Source organism: Megascapheus bottae, chromosome X, assembly GCF_031878675.1.
Source record: "Megascapheus bottae isolate mThoBot1 chromosome X, mThoBot2.hap1, whole genome shotgun sequence".
NCBI classification, from domain to species: Eukaryota; Metazoa; Chordata; class Mammalia; order Rodentia; family Geomyidae; genus Megascapheus; species Megascapheus bottae.
In genome coordinates, this window is record NC_143547.1 from 88,251,155 (window position 1) to 88,272,197 (window position 21,043).

At 44.8% G+C, this 21,043-nt stretch overlaps 1 protein-coding gene across 1 annotated transcript in view; it reads left to right on the plus strand.

Moving 5' to 3' along the window:
• Positions 1 to 21,043, plus strand: part of Bcorl1 (BCL6 corepressor like 1) — a 78,856-nt gene that overhangs the window by 14,489 nt on the left and 43,324 nt on the right. The window contains exons 2-4 of the mRNA XM_090325912.1: positions 9,283 to 9,412; positions 13,398 to 13,488; positions 13,747 to 17,016. Coding sequence (XP_090182038.1) covers positions 9,327 to 9,412; positions 13,398 to 13,488; positions 13,747 to 17,016 — 3,447 coding nt within the window. The 5' untranslated portion in view covers positions 9,283 to 9,326. The remainder of the gene's footprint in view (positions 1 to 9,282; positions 9,413 to 13,397; positions 13,489 to 13,746; positions 17,017 to 21,043) is intronic.

Here is a 21,043-nt window from a genome sequence, read left to right on the forward strand (position 1 = left end):
ACTACCAGATTTAGTTAAACTAAGACCTTTTTTTTTTTTTTTGTCTGTCATGGGGCTTGAACTCTGGGCCTGGTTGTTGTCACTAAGTTGTTCTGCGCAAGGCTAGTGCTCTGCCACTGGAGTCACAGCACCACTTCTAGTTTTCTCATGGTTAATTGGAGAGAAGAGTCTCATCGACTTTTATGCCCAGGCTGGCTTTGAACTGCGATCCTCAGACCTCAGCCTGCCTCCTGAGTAGCTAGGATTACAGGCATGAGCCACTGGCGCCTGGCCTTAAGCTGAGACCTTCTTAATCTTGGGATTTTAATTTACTATCTTGATGGTAGAGTGCAGATATGAAGAAACTGACAGGTTTCATGCTATGTAGAGGGTCCCATTGTGTCCTATAAGTTACCAGATTTGTTCAGAATTAAAAGGTCTTAGGCTAGAAAAGAAGATAAATAGTTCTGGACTACATGTCAAGTAGATGAGCACTCTGCCATTATGTATGTATGCACTAGCATGTATATGTGTGTACCAGTCCTTAGGCTTGAAATCAGGACCAGATTGCTGTCCCTATGCTTTTATACTCAAGGCTAGTACCGTGCTACTTGAGCTGTGTTTCTGATTTTTTTTTGTCGGCTATGGGGCTTGAACTCTGGGCCTGGGCACTGTCCAAGGCTACCATCCTACCACTGAGCCTGGGCATTGTCCCTGAGCTCTTCAGCTCAAGACTACCGCCCTATCCCTTGAGCCACAGTGCCACTTCTGGTTTTCTAGTGATTAATTGGATCTATGAGTCTCATGGTCTTTAGTACCCAGGCTGGCTTTAAACCGTGATCCTCAGATCTCAGCCTCCTGAGTAGCTAGGATTACATGAGCCACCAGGCCTGGTCTGTTTCTGATTTTTTTTTTGGTACTTAAATGGAGGAAAAAGTCTCATGGAGTTTCCTGTGGGGGTTGGCTTTGAAACTGTGATCCTTAGATCTTAGCTTCTTAAGTAGCTAGAAACACAGACATGAGCCTCCAGTATCCAACTATATTGCCTTTCTTTCTTCAGGGCCTCTGTGCTGCCTCTGGGCGTCGTTGTGCTCAAGGCTAGTGCTCTACCACTTGAGCCATAGAACTATTTCTAGCTTTTTCTGAGTAGTATATTAGAGATAAGATTATTATGGACTTTCCTGCCCAGGTTGGCTTTGAACTATGATCTTCAGATCTCAACCTCCTGAGTAGTAGCTAGGATTACAGGCATGAACCATTGGAGTCCGGCCACACTGCCATTCTTAAGGTTAAATGCTTTGGAAGCAACACCCATCTTAGAATAAAACACTTGTCTGATACCTGTTCTGTTACCTCTTCCTCCTATGAACAATGATGACCATGAGTTTGCTTGTAATTGTTGTGAAATGTGCTTGTTTTGGCATCTCCATTTCAAAATAAGACAAAAATGTCTACCCTATGTGTAACATCTTTGGATTTTACTCCTGCTCATCCTCTGTTACTAACTCTCCCCTAATCCTGACCTGTGCTATGACACGATTTCCTTACCCTTTTGATAACATTCTCTCTAAACCTTACTGAAATGTCTTCAGTGCTTCCCCACAGTTTCAGTTTGGCCTATGATGGTGAAATATTTCAGGTTCCCCTATTTCATTTCTTTCCTTTTGGTTATTGTATGCCACCAGCTTGTTTTATGCCTTTCATACATGCTCTCATCTTTTAATTTTTTTCCTCCACCTTTGAATTAAATTTTTTTACATCATTTAAGTGTCTCTTTTTACTACCTGCTTGCCCTTAGGTTAGCTGCTATTTTCACCATTGTAAAGGTACAATTAGTAACTTTGTTCTCTTCTCTTTTGTTCCAGAGTGATGATTATGCTTGCTCCCTGCTCTCTGCTGCCCACTTTTTGGACTTCTTTCCTTGGATTTCAGTCTGTTATTCTGATTCTATACGCATAGGCCTCCTAAATTGGAAAGTGTTTTGTGTATTTATGTTTGTGTTTGTGTGTGCATATACCTGTGTACATGTATGCACACATCAGTATTCAGGTTTAATCTCGAGGCCTGGGCATTGTACCTTAATTCTTTCACTTAAGCTAGTTCTTGATCACTTGAGCCACAGCTCTACTTTTGGCTTTTTCTTGGGTTAATTGGAGATAAGTGTCTCATGGACTTTCCTGCTGAGGCTGGCTTCAAACTGCATTTCTCAGATGTAAGCCTCCTAGAATTAAGAGGAGCTAGAATTACAGGTGCCCAGCTGAAAAGTTTTATTTAATGTTTTCAACCACATTTATCACTTTGAGTTGATAGAACATTTGCTCTCTTTTTGTCTGACTATAAGTTGAATGCTACATTGCTGTTATTCTCCTGACAGTGGACCCTCTGTCTTCCAGGCAATCACTAGCATTTGATTCTTAGGCCATGCAGCTGTTCATTTCTTACCAATTACATAGTTGTGACATCTGGGAAAATTCTTTGAGGTATTTCATATCATTGTGCTTCTACTCCCTGGGTCATTTGGTATTATTACCAGGTTTCTTCCAAGTTTCTTTTTTTGGGACTGAGCCTTGGATGTGATGGTTCCCATCAGAGAAAGCATGACATGAGTTTGTGTGCATGTAAATGCACACACACATACACACACACACACACACACACACACGAGTGTGCATGCTGCTATTGAATGAAAACTGGCATTAAAGTGTGCGTACTAGTAGAACTTACCTGTGTGTATTGTGTATAGCCAAAAAATATTTTCTTTCTGATCATCTCCCCTGCATAGTTTATAGTTGGGTGGTTGCTATTTTTTTTGCCTGTCCTGGGCCCAGGGCCTGAGCACTGTCCTTGTGTTTTCTGAAGGCTAGAACTCTACAACTTGAGTAACAATTCCTGGCTTCTATGGATATGGTACTGAGGAATCGAACCCAGGTCTTTGTGCATGCTAAGCAAGCACTCTACCAAATTCCCAGCGCTGAGTGGTTGCTAATTCAACTGGCCATTACAAAATTAAAGATATCCCAAAGCTAGCCAGGTTCCTGAGACTCACTCCAATAATCCTAGTTACTCAGGAGCCTGAGATCTCTTAGAAGCCAGCTTGGGGAAGCTTCTCCAATTACCTACCAAAAAACTGGAAGGAGGGCCTGGAAGCGTGGCCTAGTGGTAGAGTGCTAGCCTAGCATGCACAAAGCCCTAGGTTCGATTCTTTGATACCACATACATAGAAAAAGCCAGAAGTGATGCTGTGGCTCAAGTGGTAGAGCACTAGCCTTGAGCAAAATGTGTCCAAGGACAGTGCCCAGGCTCTGAGTTCAAGCCCCAGGACTGGCCAGAAAAAAAACGGAAGGTGGGGCCGGGAGTTTGGCCTAGTGGTAGAGTGCTTGCCTAGCATGCACAAAGACCTGGGTTCGATTCCTCGGAACCACATATATAGCAAAAAGCCAGAAATGGTGCAGTGGTTCAAGTGGTAGAGCCCTGTCCTTGAGAAAATCCAGGGACAGTGCTCAAGCCCTGAGCTCATGCCCAGGACTGGCGAAAAAAAAATGGAAGGAGAGCTGTGACTCATTTAGTAGAGCACTATCCTGAACACAAAAGCTTAGGGACAGTGTCCATCTGGGCCCTGAGTTCAAGTCTCAGGACTGGCACACACACAGCATACTGAATGAGAATGTCTGGATTTGAGACCTATGGAATCTGTATTTGGAATGAACTCAGTCATTCTGCCTTGGCAAACACTGGTTAATGTGGAACATCCTAATTCATCCCTTGCCATCAGGAATTTCTCTCATGTGGCGGCAGTAGATGCTACTTTGACTTTCTGGCTAGACCCATTTTACCTTCTGGTGTAAATGACTTAGCTTAGCTTTCTGACTGTGCTTCTGTTCTTCCCTTCCCTTTGATTACAAAGACTATTGTGAGTTAGAAAAAGTGGCCCTCAAATGTGTAGGGATGATGGTTTAACAAAATCATGATGTAAGTTTGGGAGGCAAATTTCAGTGAATACTCTTATATTTAGGATGGGGTATCCAGCATACATTTTGTGTTGTAGGTAGCCATATAGTATGTGTTATGAACACAATTACCTTTACCTTACTTTCCCTTCTGAGTTTATATTTGGCCTAGAAACTATTTAGGATATATTTGGTATGTTGTTCTGTTTCCAAACTGTGGGATTCTCTCTCTGTTTTCTGTGCTAGACTCTACAAACTTACTAAACAGGAGAAATAGAAAATGAATAGGAAAAAAACCCATGCTCATTGACATACCTACTGTCCATATATATATATGTATATATATGTATATATGTATGTATGTATATATATATATGCCACTTCTGGCTTTTTCTGTGTATGTGGCACTGAGGAATCAAACCCAGGGCTTTGTACATGCTAGGCAAGCACTCTACCACTAGGTTAGGCTCCTGGTCCTCTCCACATATATTTATATATCAACTAAAATTTGAAGTTTTTGTTGAAATTTATTTTATGGCAAGCATGGTACTTTTCATTGACTGAATACTCTAATGTTTCCTAGAGAAGAAAAATGGGGAAAAATCTGTTGTGACCACTAATAGGCTGAGCCTTGGTTGATATGAAGGATATTCTAAGATAGTCTAAGAAAAAAAACATTAACTAATATGCTCATTTTGTTTACAAAAAAATGTCTTGCTATGTAATCCAGGCTGGTGTTGAACTCTTAGTCTTCCCATCTCTATTTTCCAGAGTACTGGTAGTATAAGCAGATGTGGTCACATCTGGCAAATAGCACCTTTGTTAAAAATCTCTAAAATTATGTTAGCCTATGGTAATTAGCTTCATAATGTTAAAATCATTTTCAGAAAAAAGTAAAGTTATGACTTTTGTACAGATGTAAAAACAAACACATGTTAAAGACTTTATTCTATTCATTAATCAAGAAGGGAATCAGATGTTATAGCTATTTCCAAGGAAAAGTAAAAAAAAAAAAACACAAGTTTATATGGAGTAAAGGAATTGGCTAGCTAATTCAGGCAAAACTTTTTCTATACTGAGGAGGGAGATTAATCCAAACTCTATGAGACAAGACAAGTTTTCATATCTATCAGTTCTCTGTTATTTGCAGAGGTGCAAAATAAGCCAGAGATGATAAACTAAGGTAGAATCAGGCATCCCTGAAATGTATGCTAATGCAGAATTTTTTCTATAATAAGGAACATTTGGTGGAGGTTTTTGGTTGTTGTTGTTGTTTGGTTGTTTTTTTTTTTTTGCTTGTGATTTCTCAGGGTCATCACCTCAATTCAGATCCAGAATTCAGTACCATATAACATGCATTTACTGCATACTTGCTATGTGAAAGGTGCTTCAGAAAAACCAGAGACAAAAAAGAAAGATGTTATTCTTCCCTCAAGTAGCTGATTGTGTGGTAGGAGAGAGAGACATGCCACTTTCCCAGATAATCACACAACAGGAAAATCAGTACAAGGCTAAAGGTAGGAATTAAATATTTGAGGAGAACCAGAGATGTAGGGGTTAATTGACCAGGGGCTGAGGTGAAAGGGATGATACAATCACATTTAAACCAGGCATTGAGGTATGACAACAAGAGGAAGAGGGGTCACAGGGGGCGGGAAAAGGCCATTTCAGCAGCAGAGTCCTGAAACTGGATGGTTTGTTTAGGGAAGGGTCAGGAGCTGACATGGTAGGTTGGCAGGGAAAGGGCAAGAAACAGCAGAAGAGGAGACTAAAGAGAAGGTTTGAGGCCATGTCCTGAGAGCCTTGAAGGATGTGCTAAGAATTTGGTTTAATTCTGATGGCTTTTGATGAGGGAGGAGAGGCATGATGGAACTAGTGCTTTAGGAGATGAATTGATTGTAGAATCAAGAGAGAGGTGGAGGGAGCAGTTAAGAGACCGGTGTAATATTCCTGGTGTGAGATGATGAGAGCCTGCACCAGGACAGTGGTGAGAGTGGTAAGGAGAAGAGAGAAAGAGGCTTTATCAAGAATCCACTCCTGATTGGATCTGGGCAGTGGAGGGGAGAGGAGTTGAACACATTTCCAGGCTAGGGGACAGTGCTATTAACTAAGACAGGAAACATGCTGTGTCTGGTCATGGCGTGTGGGGAGCACATTTACGGGAGTAGATAATGAGTCTGGTTTGAGACCCATTGGATTTGAGAGGCTCCGTGGACATCCAATTAACAGTGAGTTGATGGCAGCTGGGAATTCAGGTCTGGGCCTATGGAGAGAGGTCAAGACTAGAGATACAGATGTGGGAGTTGTCAGCGCACCCAGGGGTGAATTGAAACAGTGGGAGCTCATAGATAAGAGAGGAGGGGCAGGCAGAGCTGACATCCATAGGCGAAGAGATAGAGACAGTGAGTAAGAGCCAGAGAGAGCCAGAAAAGCACTGAGGAAGAAGATGCAGATAGACAAAGATTTGAAGGAGAATGAGGAAAAGGCAGCAGAAGGCAAAAAGTAGAGGAAGATAACAAGGAAGAGAGAAATGGGAGGAGGAGAGACGGAAGAGGAACCTCAGGCAAATGAAGAAGAGACAAAGTCAGGAAAATATGGGAAGGGAAGTGAGAAGGGAAAGTTAGAAGGGTGATTGCTTAGGGAGAGAAGAGAGGCAGAGACAGAGTGAGAGCATGGAGAACAACATGAGGAAGAGAAAGAGGAGGAAGAAGAATCAATAGAAGAATGAATACAACAGCATTGGAGAGAGTGAGGTTAAGGAAAGAGGGGTGAGCCTTGGAAACAGGGAGAGGAGGGAGTGAGAGAGGGTAGCAGCATTAAGGAGAGATGCAGAGAGGTGAGGGCCAGTCTTCAGTGAATACCCAAGACTCTAAGATGGACAAGAAGTACAGCAGGGAAGCCACCTTGCACTGGGTCGGGAAAGCCAGGAGAAGGGAAAGCACATAGAAAAGGGACATCTTACACCTGTCTCAGTGGTACAGGCCATGCCTGTAATCCTAGCTACTCGGGAGGCTGAGATCTCTTAGAAGCCAGCTTGGGGAAGCTTCTCTAATTAGATACCAAAAAACTTGAAGGAGGGCCCGGAAGCGTGGCCTGGTGGTAGAGTGCTAGCCTAGCATGCACAAAGCCCTAGGTTCGATTCTTTGATACCACATACATAGAAAAAGTATCGAGGCTCAAAACCATCCTGGGCACTAAAGTCCAGGAGACTTTTATATCCAGTTAACCACCAGAAAACCAGAAGTGGGGCTGTGGCTCAAGGGGTAGAGCAGTAGTTTTGAGCTGAAGAACTCAGAGACAGGGCTCAGGACCAGAGTTCAAGTCCCACAACCGACCAAAAAAAGAAAAAGAAAAAGAATGAATGAAGGAAAGAGAGAGAGAGAGAGAGAGAGAGAGAGAGAGAGAGAGAGAGAGAGAGAGAGAGAGAGAGAGAGAGAGAGAAAAGGGGCATCTTTGCTGTCCTCATTAGATACCTTTCTTTCTTTGAGGGCCAGTCACCCTGGCCTCCTGGCTCTCTCTTTACCTTAGCAGATAGCCCATTGCCTGAGGACCTTTGCATATATTCTTTCCTCTCACTGGAATGCTTTTTCCTTACTTGCTTCTTAGGGTTGCTGGAATGTGTCCTTCTCAGGAAGAAATATTCTGATCACCTTATTTCCAATCATAGCCCATTCATTCATATACACTATATACATTGTCTCCCATGCTCCTTAGCCTGTGTGGAATACCTTGTGAGATGATTTAACATACTTACAGTGCATCTTATCCCTCAAGAATGTAAACACTCCGCAGTCAAGGATTTTAGTCTATTTTGCTCACTGTTAAATTCCTAATACCTAGAACAATTCTGGAACATGGTAGAAGCTCAGTTGATATTTGTTGAATGAATATCTGAATTCTGTTGACAATGAACAAAATTGAAAAAAATTAAATGAAAGTATAAATAGAACAAATTTATGATGTGACCATACTTTGAGACATAGAGCTAAAGAGTAAATTTGAAGTTCAAGGGCCTCAAGACAGGCTCTTTAGACAAAGTTCTTGTTACTTCTTTAACTAGAAGAATTGACGGTGCCGTGGTGGTCAATAACAAGTGCTGGATAGTGGTTGGTGAAGGGAGAGGTGGATTATGGGGATGGCAGACTAATAGGAAGGGATAAAGAAATATGTGCTTCTGCCAGGCACAGTGGCTCACGCCTGTAATCTTACCTACTCAGGATGCTGAGATCTGAGAATCATTGTTGAAAGCCAGCCCGGGCACTAAAGGACCTGAGATTCTTATCTCCAATTACCCCTCTTCCCCCCTCAACTGGGGCTAGGCTTAAGGGTAGGGCAGTAGCCTTGAGCTGAAGACCTCAGGGACAACACCCATGCCCAGGGGTAGGGTGGTAGCCTTGATCTGAGGAGCTCAGGGATAGCACCCTGGCCGAGTTCCAGCCTCATGACCCACAAAAAAATACATGGTTCATTTTGGTTATTGTTCGTGGTCCTGGGGCTTGAACTCCAGGCCTGGATGCTCTCCCTGAGCTTTCTGCTCAAGTGTTCTACCATTTTTGCATTTGAGCCACAGCTCCACTTCTGATTTTCTGATGGTTAATTAACGATTAGAGTCTCATGGACTTTCCTGCCTAGGCTGGCTTTGAACCACAAGCCTCAGAGTTCAGTCTCCTGAGTAGCTAGGATTGTAAGTGTGAGCCACCAGAGCCTGAGATATGTGGTACTTGATGCAGCTTTGTTTTTGTTTGCTTGTGAATACAATACAAGGAGTATGTCACCCAATTCAGAGGCAGCCTTCTACTATGTTAGGTGCATTATGACCAACTTGGAGGCAGAACAGCTTTCGTTTGAAGAGCTAGTGAAGGAAACATGTGCTTCCTTGGGAGGGCTTAAATGGGCTACATCACTTAGATCCTTCAGTATCAATGGATTAGAGAGCAGATGTGCAAAAGACCTCTGGTCTTGGCAATTTGCTCATTATTCATATGGGTACGTGCCTCTAATTGTAGTTACTTAGGCTAAGTATGTGCAGAAAAATAAGCTGCCATTTCATTTGTCTATAATAGATTAAATTTCCTCAACCACTCTAGCATATATGTCTTTGAAGCTAATTTTAGAATCACCAAGTGATTTACTGAGTCCTTATGTCCACCCTGAAACATACATTACTGGAAAACCAATGGCTTTGTTTTTCCTATTTGGTCCTTTATTTTTCCTTATCAGGAGAGCTTGGGAGAATCTGTTTTAATATTTCAATGCTATAAGTACCTTTTATTTAAGTTAACTTTCTGTGTTAAAGCCTGGTAAAGTAGCTGTCCTGTGCTAAGATTTGACTCTGGGGGATTCTTTCTGTACCCAGGGGGAGTGGCCACAGCAGATCTTACCTGGTGGTGAGTGGCTGTCATGATCTCTACAGCACCGCTGTACAGCGGCGTGCACAACTGGACCAGTTCTGACCGGATTCGCATGTGTGGCATCAACGAGGAGAGGTGAGGAAGTTTGATAGTGACTGTTGTCAGGCCTCCAGTGAGTGGTACCTGCCCACAGCGGCGAAGTACGTAGTAGGACCTGTGGACAAGATTCTTGGTTGTTTCTAATTCCCTTGAGATGGGCTGAGTCTGAGGTTAAGGGAGTGACCTGTTTTGCCATGCTGGCCTGTTCATATGAAGGTGAGGAGGGCAGCAGATGACCTTTGCTAATTGGTACTTGTTTATTAAGAATTGTCAGTGGTGCTGTGGCTCAAGTGATAAAGTACTAGCCTTTAGCTGAAGAGCTAAGGGACAGTGCCTACGCCCAAAGTTCAAGCCCCACGGCCAACAAATTTTTTTTTTTTGCCAATTCTGGGCTTGAGCTCAGGGCTGAGCACTGTCCTTGGACTTTCTCAAGGTTAAAGCTCTACCACTTGAGCCTCGGCACCACTTCTGGCATTTTTTCTATATATGTGGTACCTAGGAATTAAACCCTGGTCTTCGTGCATGCTAGGCAAGCACTCCACCACAAACTCCCGGCCCCCCACAAAATATTTTTGAAACTTAGTCTTTGGGGACTGGAGTGTGGCCTAGTGTTAGAGTGCTCAGCTAGCATGCACAAAGCCCTGGCTTTGATGCCTTGGTACCATGTACACAGAAAAGGCTGGAAGTGGCCCTGTGGCTCAAGTGGCAGAGCTCTAGCCTTGAGCAAAAAGTATCCAAGAATAGTGCCCAGGCCCCGAGTTCAAGCCCAAATGGCAAAAGAAAAAAAAAAACAAAACCTCAGTATGGGCATGAGGACCCTGAGTTCAAGCCACAGGAAAATGCATACATACACAAATTCAACAGGTGTCATTGTTCCATTTTGATATATGCATGTTAAAGTACTTTGAGCGTATTCACCCTTCTCACCTTCTCTGTTGACCCTCCTCACTCCTGTTGGTACCATCCCCCCATAAATCTTGCTTTACTTTTCTATGATTCATTTTTAATGTGTTTTTTTTTCAATTAGTTTTGGAGTTGAATTCAGGGCCTGAATGATGTCCCTCAGATATTTGTTTCAAGGCTAGCACTCTACCACTTTGAGCCATAGCACCATTTCCAGTTTTCTGGTGGTTAATTGGAGATAAAAGTCTTATAGACTTTCCTACATGGGCTGGATTTAAACCACAATCCTCAGATCTCAGCTTCCTATGTAGTCAGGATTATAGGTGTGAGCCACTGGCTTCCAGTTTGTGATTCTTTTTTTTTCCCTCCGTGTATTAACCGTGCAAAGGAGCTTCATCATTGTCACTTGTATATACATATTGATCTCACCTGTTGCTCTTTTTCCTGGCTGTTGTTTTTTTTCTTTTTTGCCCATCCTGGGGCTTGAATTCAGAGACTGTTCATTCATTGTTCCCGGGATTTTTACCCCAGGCTAGTGTTCTACCACTTGAACCATAACATCACTTCCGGCTCTTTCTGTGTTTGTGGTACCAAGGAATAGAACACATGGCTTTGGGCATGCTAAACAAGCACTCTACCAGTAGGCCACGCTCCTGGTCCCCTTCTTGATTCTCTTTACCCTCTATTGTTCAATAGCTTTTAGTTTCCTTATACCATTTTCACACACAGACTCCATGTATTCATCCTCATTATTCTCTTTCCTTTTCTGTCCTCCCCTTCATTTCCCTAAACAATCCCACAGTTAAATTCATGAACATAGTTTTAATACAAGCTTGGGAGGTGATGATGCCTGTCTGATTTGTGTGTTTTCCATTTTCAGATTATAACACTATTTGGTTGACCCAGGTAGGCCATTTCCTGATCATGCCCCATACTAAGGGCACCTAAAATGCTCTTGAAAGTTTATATTTGATTTTCACACATTGGCCGAAGATCTCTGTGTGGTATCTGTGAGAAAGCTTTCCATTTTAATATTTTTGCCAGCCTTGGGGCTTGAATCAGGGCCTTGGCACTGTCTCTGAGCTTCTTTTACTCAAAGCTATCACTCTCCCACTTGAGCCACAGTGCCACTTCCAGCTATTTCTGTGGTACTAAAGAATTGAAGCCAGGGCTTCATGCATGCTAAGTAAGCATTCTACCACTAAGCCATATTTACAGCCCCAATGTCTTTCCATTTTGAAAGAGAGAGAGAGATTTAGTATGTCTTTGTTTCTGGATGATTGGGTAAATGCCAAGTAGTAGAATTCCTGGGTCATAAGGGAACTCTATCTTTAGTCTTTTGAGGAACTGCCATACTGTTTTCCATAGTGGTTGAACGAGCTTGCACTCCCACCAACAGTGTAGTAGTGATCCCTCCTGGCCACATCCCCTCCAGCATCTGTTGTTATTAGTTTTCTTGATCCTGGCCATTCTAACTGGAGTGAGGTGGAATCTTAGAGTTGTTTTGATTTGCATTTCTTTTATGACCAGAGATATTGAGCATTTCTTCATGTGTCTATAGGCCATTTTTGTTTCTTCTTCAGAGAAGACTCTCTTTAAGTCTTTTGTCCATCTTTTAATGGGATGGTTGTTACTTTGGAGATTAGTTTTGGATTGATTCAATTTTTTGAGCTGTTGATATATTTTAGATATGAGGCCTTTATCTGTTGTATGGTTGGTGAAGGTCTTCTCCCACTCTGTAGGCTTCCTAATTAGTTTACTAGCTATGTCCTTTGCCATATAAAAGCTCTGCAGTTTAATGCAGTCCCACTTATCCAGCCTTTCTCTGATTTGTTGTGATTCTTGCTCCTTATTAAGAAAGTTTCGCCCTGTGCCAAGGAGGTCTAGTGTATCTCCTATTCCTTCTATTTACCATAGCAAAGATATGGAACCAACCTAGATGTCCCTCAGTTGATGAGTGGATCAACAAGATGTGGTATTTGTACACAATGGAATTCTATGCTGCTGTCAGAAAGAATGGCATTGCCCCATTTGTTAGGAAATGGACAGACTTAGAAAAAATCATATTAAGAGAAGTAAGCCAGACTCAAAGGAACTTAGGCTCAATGGTTTCCCTCATTTGTCATAATCAGTAGAAACATTGGTCTCTCCTAGCAGAGATTTGCAATAGAGCAAAACCTTGATACAAAAGGCCATATAGTAGGACGCTAAATGAAAGGATCTCTAGGATATAGAAACATAAGCCATATAATGAATGATTGTTGTTCTTAACGTACTATGTTTTCTCTCATCTCTTTTGCTGTCCCTTGATTATCTCATATTGTTACAGTATCTCACTTTGTTACCTGATGTATCGGATATATTTGTATTTGGTTATTTGAAATTGGATAGGGAACAGGGGAAAACAAGTTGAGGGGTGGAGGTGGGGGGGAGGGAAATGGGGACCAAGACATGTGAAAGGGTATCAATATATGTGAATTAATGCACCATCTATCTGGCAAATATCATGTAACCCTTCTATTAATTATAATAAAAAATATATGAAAAAAATAGTGATGTGGATATGACCGAATAAAACGATGCTTATTGAAATGCATTCCAATAAATTAAAGCAAGAGGAAAGAGAGAGAGAGAGAGAGAGAGAGAGAGAGAGAGAGAGAGAGAGAGAGAGAGAGAGAGAGAGAGAGAAACAGGTTGTATAGTTTCTGAGGCCTGCAGTGGTTCATATTTCTCTCCCCTATGGGCAATGCCTCATGGCTCTTGAATGGTCACCTTGATGGATAAGCTCTTAGGGGTGTGAGAGGGATGGAGGAATTTGAGGGTATTGGGGGGGGGCTGTGAATTTTGGCAAGAACCCTAGAAATCAAGGTGAGCAGCCCAAAGATGAGAGTCTAATGAGACAAGGGTGCTTTGTGGGAATTTGCAATGCTATGTGTGGATGTTCTGCTTTGCATCCTGGAACCCCTCCTCCAGGACACTGTGATATCCCCCAAGCCATCCTGGATAGTGACACAGGAAGGATTTGTGGGAAACCAGTCAAAAAGCCTTTTGGGGGGAAGCAGTGGTAGCTGCAAGTGCGAGCCTCATATCTCTTCTCTGGTTGTATGTCCCATGCCAGAAGAGCACCTCTTTCTGATGAGGAGTCCACGACAGGTGACTGCCAGCACTTTGGATCTCAGGAGTTTTGTGTGGGCAGCAGTTTTTCCAAGGTAAGGACTTATGACTTGCCACATGCTGTCCTCCAAAGGTGGGGCAGGGTTTCCTATATGAGCAGGAGGGGGACTGGGTATTTCCCTTGAGCTTATGTTAGTGGGACAGCAAATTGGCTGGCTTCCCTTTGTTTCTGCCAAGATCTAGTCGGTGGGGGTCACCGAGAGGACCAGCAGTTGCCTCTCAAGGTCTTCAGGAGACTTGCACACACCAAATGGAGCTCAACAACAGTGGGTACACTGTTTCTGTCATTGCAGGTGGAGCTCACCACAGTTGGAAGTGGCAGCAATGCCCGGGGGGCAGACTCAGATGGCAGTGCTACAGAAAAACTTGGGCACAAGTCTGAGGAGCAGCGTGATGATGTCCAGTCAAAAATGGACTATGCTGGGAGCACTACAGAGGCCGAGGAGTTCCTGTTGCCACTGAGCAGCCCAGGGGACGGGCTCCAACTGCCTACTCCTGACAGCCCTGAGGCCTGCACTAGCAGGGCCGACTGCTCCTGGACTCCCCTCGGCACCCAAATGAGCAAGCAGGTTGACTGTTCAGCAGCTGGGGTAAAGGCTTTGGACTCAAGGCACAGTGTTGGGGACAAGAATACTTTCATTTTGGCAACTTTGGGAACTGGAGTCCCTGTGGAAGGGAGCCTGCCTCTGGTTACCACTAACTTTAGTTCTCTGCCAGCCCCTATTTGTCCCCCTGCTCCTGGTTCAGCCTCTGTGCCTCCATCTGTTCCAGATCCATTCCAGGTTCCCCTCTCTGTCCCTGCCCCAGTACCGCATTCAGGGCTAGTTCCAGTCCAGGTTGCTACTTCAGTTTCAGCTCCTTCTCCTCCCTTAGCACCAGTCCCTACTCTGGCTCAGGCCCCAGCACCACCCTCAGTACCCACTCTTATCTCGGACTCAAGCCCCCTGTCTGTGTCAGCCTCTGTGTTGGTGCCTGTGCCAGCATCTGCTCCACCCTCCGTTGCAGTGCCCTTGTCAGCTCCTGCTCCTACTCCTCTCTCAGTCCCTGTTTCAGCACCTCCTCTGGCCCTGATCCAGGCTTCTGGGACTCCTTCAGCTCCCACTTTGGTCCTCGCTCCTGTGCCCACACCCGTTTTGGCTCCTATGCCAGCATCCACCCCTCCAGCAGCTCCTGCCCCTCCTTCTGTGCCCATGCCCACTCCAACACCATCCTCTGGCCCATCTTCTACTCCGACCCTCATTCCTGCCTTTGCTCCCACGCCGGTGCCTGCACCCACCCCAGCCCCAATCTTTACTCCAGCCCCCACGCCCATGCCGGCTGCCACACCAACTGCCATTCCCACTTCGGCCCCCATCCCAGCTTCCTTCAGTTTGAGTCGAGTGTGTTTTCCTACAGCTCAGGCACCAGCTATGCAAAAAGTCCCCCTGTCTTTTCAGCCAGGGACAGTACTAACCCCAAACCAGCCACTGGTCTACATCCCACCTCCAAGCTGTGGGCAGCCACTCAGTGTGGCCACACTGCCAACCAGCCTGGGAGTGTCCTCCACTCTGACACTCCCCGTCCTGCCATCCTACCTGCAGGACAGGTGTCTCCCCGGTGTGCTTGCCTCACCCGAGCTCCGGTCTTACCCATACGCATTTTCTGTGGCCCGTCCTCTAACTTCAGACTCGAAGCTAGTCTCTCTGGAAGTGAACAGACTCCCGTGCACTTCCCCATCCAGTAGCTCTACCACCCAGCCCACACCTGATGGGGTCCCCGGGCCTTTGGCAGATACCTCTCTCACCACCGCTTCTGCCAAGGTGCTTCCAACTGCACAGCCTTTGTTGCCAGCCCCCAGTGGGAGCTCAGTCCCAGCACACCCCACCAAGATGCCAGGTGGTGTGGATCAGCAAACAGAAGGGAGTTCTATTACCTTCTCTCCTCTCAAGTCACCTCCCCAGTTAGAAAGGGAGATGGCCTCTCCACCAGAGTGCAGTGAGATGCCCCTTGACCTCTCCTCCAAGTCCAATCGTCAGAAGCTCCCCTTGCCAAACCAGCGCAAAACACCTCCCATGCCCGTGTTGACCCCTGTACACACCAGCAGCAAGGCCCTCCTGTCCACAGTCCTGTCTAGGTCTCAGCGCACAACCCAGGCTGCTGGCAGCAGCGTTACCTCCTGCCTGGGCTCGACTTCCTCCCCCTTTGTGATCTTTCCTGAGATTGTGAGGAATGGGGACCCCAGCACCTGGGTGAAAAACTCCACTGCGCTGATCAGCACCATTCCTGGCACTTACGTGGGAGTGGCCAACCCAGTGCCTGCGTCTCTGCTGCTGAACAAAGAGCCCAACCTGGGCCTCCCTCGTGACCCCCGCCATCTCCCCAAGCAGGAGCCTATCTCCATCATTGATCAAGGAGAGCCTAAGAGCACCAGTGCCTCATGTGGCAAGAAAGGCAGCCAGACTGGTGCTGAGGGACCGCCAAGCACAGCAAAGACCCGTTATACCCCAAGCCGTATTGCCCCTGGGCTGCCAGGGTGCCAAACTAAGGAACTTTCCTTGTGGAAACCTCCAGGGCAGGCAAGTAATTATCCACGGTGTTCAGTCAATGGGAAACCCACCAGCACCCAGGTCCTGCCTGTTGGCTGGTCACCATACCACCAAGCATCTCTACTTTCCATTGGCATTTCCAGCACTGGGCAGCTGACCCCCAGTCAGGGGATGCCCATCAGACCAGAGTTTTCTGGTGTGCCGTCTCTTGGCTCCAGTGAAGCTGTGCATGGACTTTCTGAGGGGCAGCCACGGCCTGGAGGTCCCTTTTCTCCAGAACAGGACACTGTCACAAAGAACAAAAGTTGCCGGATTGCTGCCAAGCCTTATGAAGAACAAGTCAATCCTGTCCTCCTGACCCTCAGCCCTCAGACAGGGACCCTGGCTCTGTCCGTGCCACCTAACAGTGGGGACATAAGAGTGAATCAAGAGCCTGAGGAATCAGACAGCCACCTCTGTTCTGATAGTACTCTTAAAATAGAAGGCCCCCAGGCAGCTTGTGGCCTGAAGCTATCCGGAGACACAAAGCCTAAGAACCAAGTGCTGGCTACATATATGTCTCATGAGCTGGTCCTGGCCACTCCCCAGAACCTACGCAAGATGTCTGAGCTGCCTTTGCTACCTCATGACAGCCACCCCAAGGAACTTATCTTGGATGTGGTTCCAAGCAGCAAGAGGGGCTCCAGCACAGAGCTTTCACAGATTGGAAGCCAGGTGGATCTGGGGAGGGTGAAAATGGAAAAGGTAGATGGTGATGTGGTCTTCAATTTAGCCAACTGTTTCCGCGCTGATGGCCTCCCAGTAGCTCCCCCAAGGGGTCAAGCGGAAGTTCGGGCTAAGGCTGGGCAGCCTCGGGTGAAGCGGGAAAGTGTTGGGATCTTTACTTGCAAGACCAAGTGGCAGCCAGATGAAGTGACAGAACCTCTGCCACCCAAGAAGATGAAATGTGGCAAAGAGAAGGAAGCTGAGGAGCAGCCGCCGCCGTCGCCGCCTCCACCTCAGGTCAAGCCCATAGTTCGGAGTTCCCTGGGATCTAAGGTGAGTGCCAGTGCCCACTCTCAACGCAAAGGTTGCTGAGGGAGACCCAGTTGGTCTGCTTCCTTCTGCAGATCTTATTTGCATTTGAGCTCCTCCTAAGTCTCACTGTTTTTGAGTAGCTGTTTAAACAGCACTCATAAGGCTTTTTCCTTTCTAACTTAACATTCTCTGTATATGAATGGTTTTCACCTGGGGAAGGGTAGGCTTGGATCATGTAGGATGTGAGGAATGATCCTACCCTGGGAAGCCATTGTCTCTGATGAGGTTGGAAAGCCAAAGAAAGTGTTGGAGAGGAAAATCAATCAGTAGCCGACTCTTCCCTGAGTAACCTTTCTTATCATTTAGCAAGATGACTGATCACTAGCCTTGAGAAGTGTGGGTCCAGGAAGGAGCCAATGACAGGACAATTCCTTAAAATTACTGGATGATCCATCTTCAGATCTTCTTGGAGTATTGTGGGATCAGAGCCCACTGGGATTCCAGGTTAATCTGCCAGAATCCTGAACACTTTCCTGTTTGAGCAGGTGGCAGCACTGGGTTTCAGCACTTGAGAATGTGGCAGGTGATACAGATGGGCATCTGGTCTCAGTTCAGAATAGACAGATTATGGATAGGGGCAGAGTGTGAAGTAAAAAGGTGAGCCACGCTGGACATTGGTGGCTCATGTCTATAATCCTAGCTGCTCAGGAGACTCAGATCTGGTGATCTTAGTTTGAAGCCAGCTGGAGTAAGAAAGTCTATGAGACTCTTATCTCCAATTAACCACCAGAAATAAAGAGGCAGAAGTGGAGCTGTGGATCCACTGGTAGAGCACTAGTCTTGAGCACAAAAGCTTAGGCCCTGAGTTCAAGCCCCAGGAGTGGCACACAAAAAAAAGGTGGGCCAGAAGTATTTTATTTGCCTCCACCCCTCTTCCTAGAGGGAACTGAAAACACTGCTAAGCCATGAAGCCATGGGATTTTTAAAAAATTTTTTTTGTCTGAGACTGGGAATTAAACTTAGTATCTGATGCTTTTGTTCATTGCCTGACACTCAACAACCTGAGCCAACTTGGAGGGACTTCTTGAAACCGTGGAGGAATAGGGCTTCTTCAACACTTGGAACAATTGAAAGTTCTGTTAACAGATATTCAGAGTTGATACACTCCAGGGGACAAATTTCTAGCCAGAGTGCCATACATTTGTGGCACAAGCTCATAGTCAATTTAGGGCTGTAGACTATTTTGAGAAGTTATTGAGAGTTGTGGACCTGGTCCCCAGAAACTTAACCTCAGAAATTTGCCAATGATTTCAGGATATTCATACACCCATTCCCTCCCCAAAGCCCACCTATATACTTCAGGTTAAGAATGCCTGGGAGCCGGACACTGATGGCTCACACCTATAATCCTAGCTACTCAGGAGGCTGAGATCTGAGGATCACAGTTCAAAGCCAGTCTGGGCAATAAAGTCCTGAAGACTCTTACCTCCAATTAACCACCAGAAAACCAGAAGTGGCGTTGTGGCTCAAGGGTTAGGGTGGTAGCCTTGAGAGCTCAGAGACAGTACACAGGCCCAGAGTTCAAGCCTCATGAATGACAAAGAAAAAAAAAGAAAGAAAATAGTAGGGATCCAACATCTGGAGGCTGAGGCAAGAGGTTCATGAGTTTCAGACCAGCCTAGGCTATATACAAACAAGAACAGTCTAGGGGTATAGCTCAGTGGTAGAGAGCTTACCTACTTTATGCATGGCCCTGAGTTACATCACCATTGTCCCCAAAAGAAAGGATAGAAAACCCTGGGAGAGAGTCTGGATGTGTTTTACTTAGTGACTTCAGACCTACCCCTTGATATGTGAGAGACATGTATAATAGGAACATGGATTGTGACAGTAGAATATATTATGTTTGGCCAGGTTAAAATAATCATAGTAATAATTTGTATCAGTGCCATTGTTACCACTGAATTCTTACTAAATACCATGTGCTCTCTACATGTATTATCTAATTTAATCCTTATAATAATCCTGAGAGAGATACTACACCCAATTTAGAAGTGAAGAAAATAGGCTTAGAGAAGATATTACCTCATGTTATACAGCTACAAAATGGCAGAGCTCAAACTCCAGCTCTGGTCTCTTTGGCTTCGAAGTCTTTAGCTATGCCACACTCTCTTCAACTTCCTTATCTGAACCACCTCACTGAATGTTTAGCCAGTATTTACTGAGTATTTACCTATGCCAGTCCCTCCAGGCTATGACACTACTTATTTAATAGAGTTACAGAGGACTGGTGATGAGTGTGTCCCCTCACAGCCAGTACAGTCTGAGTTTTAATCCCACCTTTTCCTAGATGTGTGTCATTGATTAAGTTTCTTAATATCTCTGACCCTTAGTATTTTCATCTGCTCAATGAAACAATAACAACTTACTCATAGGATTGGTGTGAAGATTAAATGAGATAATGACATGAAATGTCCAGAATAGACCAATCCATAGAGACAAAGTAGATTATTAATTCCCTAGGGCTTGGGAGGGTGGGGAATTGGAAAAGGGGTAGCTGATTAATGCCTATGAAGTGTTTATTCAGGGTAATGACAAAGTTCCCAGAACTAAGTAAATGATAGTTTCACAACTCTGTGACTATACTGAAACAATTGAAATGTGTACTTGATAAGTGAATTGTGAAGCTGCTATTAGAAGCCTGAATGAGATATGCAAGTGCTTTTAAAACTCCTTGCACATAGTAAATGCTCATTGTCAGTAGCTGCTGCTGTTATTGTTTGAGTTATAAAGTAGATGTGGTCCTGGCCCTTATGGAATTTATATCTTTCTTTTTGGCAGTCCTGGGGCTCAAATTCAGGGCCTGGGCACTGTCCTTGAGCTTTCCCAAGGCTAGTGCACTACCACTTGTGCCACAGCACCACTTCTGGGTTTTTTGTGCATGTGGTACCCAGTACAAACCCAGGGTATACTAGGTAAATACTCTATGACTAGGCCAAACTCCTGGCCCTGGATCTTAAATCTTTTTGATGACTCGATGGTAGGTAGGCAGGCACAGCCCCTTTGCTATGAGATGAACAGTTCAGTGGGCCTACTTACCAAATACAGAGGGAAGGGAATAAAGTTATAGGATTGGAGTGCAGGAACCAGAACTGAGTGACTGACTACCTGTAACACTTTAGTAAATCTAAGACGGGGACTCGAACTTGGTATCTGACATTTTCTCTCATTACTGAGCCACTCCTCCAACCCCAGATCTTTTTTGTTAGGTTCCTGAGAAAGAAACTGATGTTAAGCAAACTATGATTAAGAGTTAATTCAAAACTATCTCTTTGGGCCAAGAGGGTGGCCTAGTGGTAGAGTGCCTTTGTAGCATGCAAGAAGCCCTGGGTTCGATTCCTTGGTATCACATACACACAAAAAGCCTTAAGTGGTGCTGTGGCTCAAGTGGCCGAGTACTAGCCTTGAGAAAGCCCAAGGACAGTGCTCAGACCCCGTATTCAAGCCCCAGAACTGGCAAAAAAAACATCAAAATCATCTCTTCTGGGGTATGGCCAAGAATAATTGCCTATCACCTGTCCAAGGACTTTCTGAGTCCTAAAGGGCTTTCTGAACCATGAGAGAGTTGTGCTTCATTTGATGCTGGATATATTCTATTGTCTTCTCATTTTTTGGAAAATACTTCAAAATCCTTTCAAATTCATCTTTCACCATATCTCTGTCGTCCCAATGTTTTTTATAAGTTGTAGTGAATAGTATATTTTTACTTTCACTGCTGTTCTTGCAGCAGATAGAGACAGAAATCCCTTCTAGATGTTCTGTTTACTTGTTTTTATCTTGTGAAGTAAAAGTGATCTGTACTTGAAAGAAGAAGTGACTAAAAATTATACTCAGAAATAAACAGGACACATTCATATATGTGTGTATTAGTAACATTATCCCTCCTAATTTGAAGTAGTTTTACTCCATACCAGAAGGTGAGATTTTAAGCCACTGTTTTGTCTTCCTCTTTGTTCCCAATTCCTTTGTTTGGCCTTGTTTTTCTTTT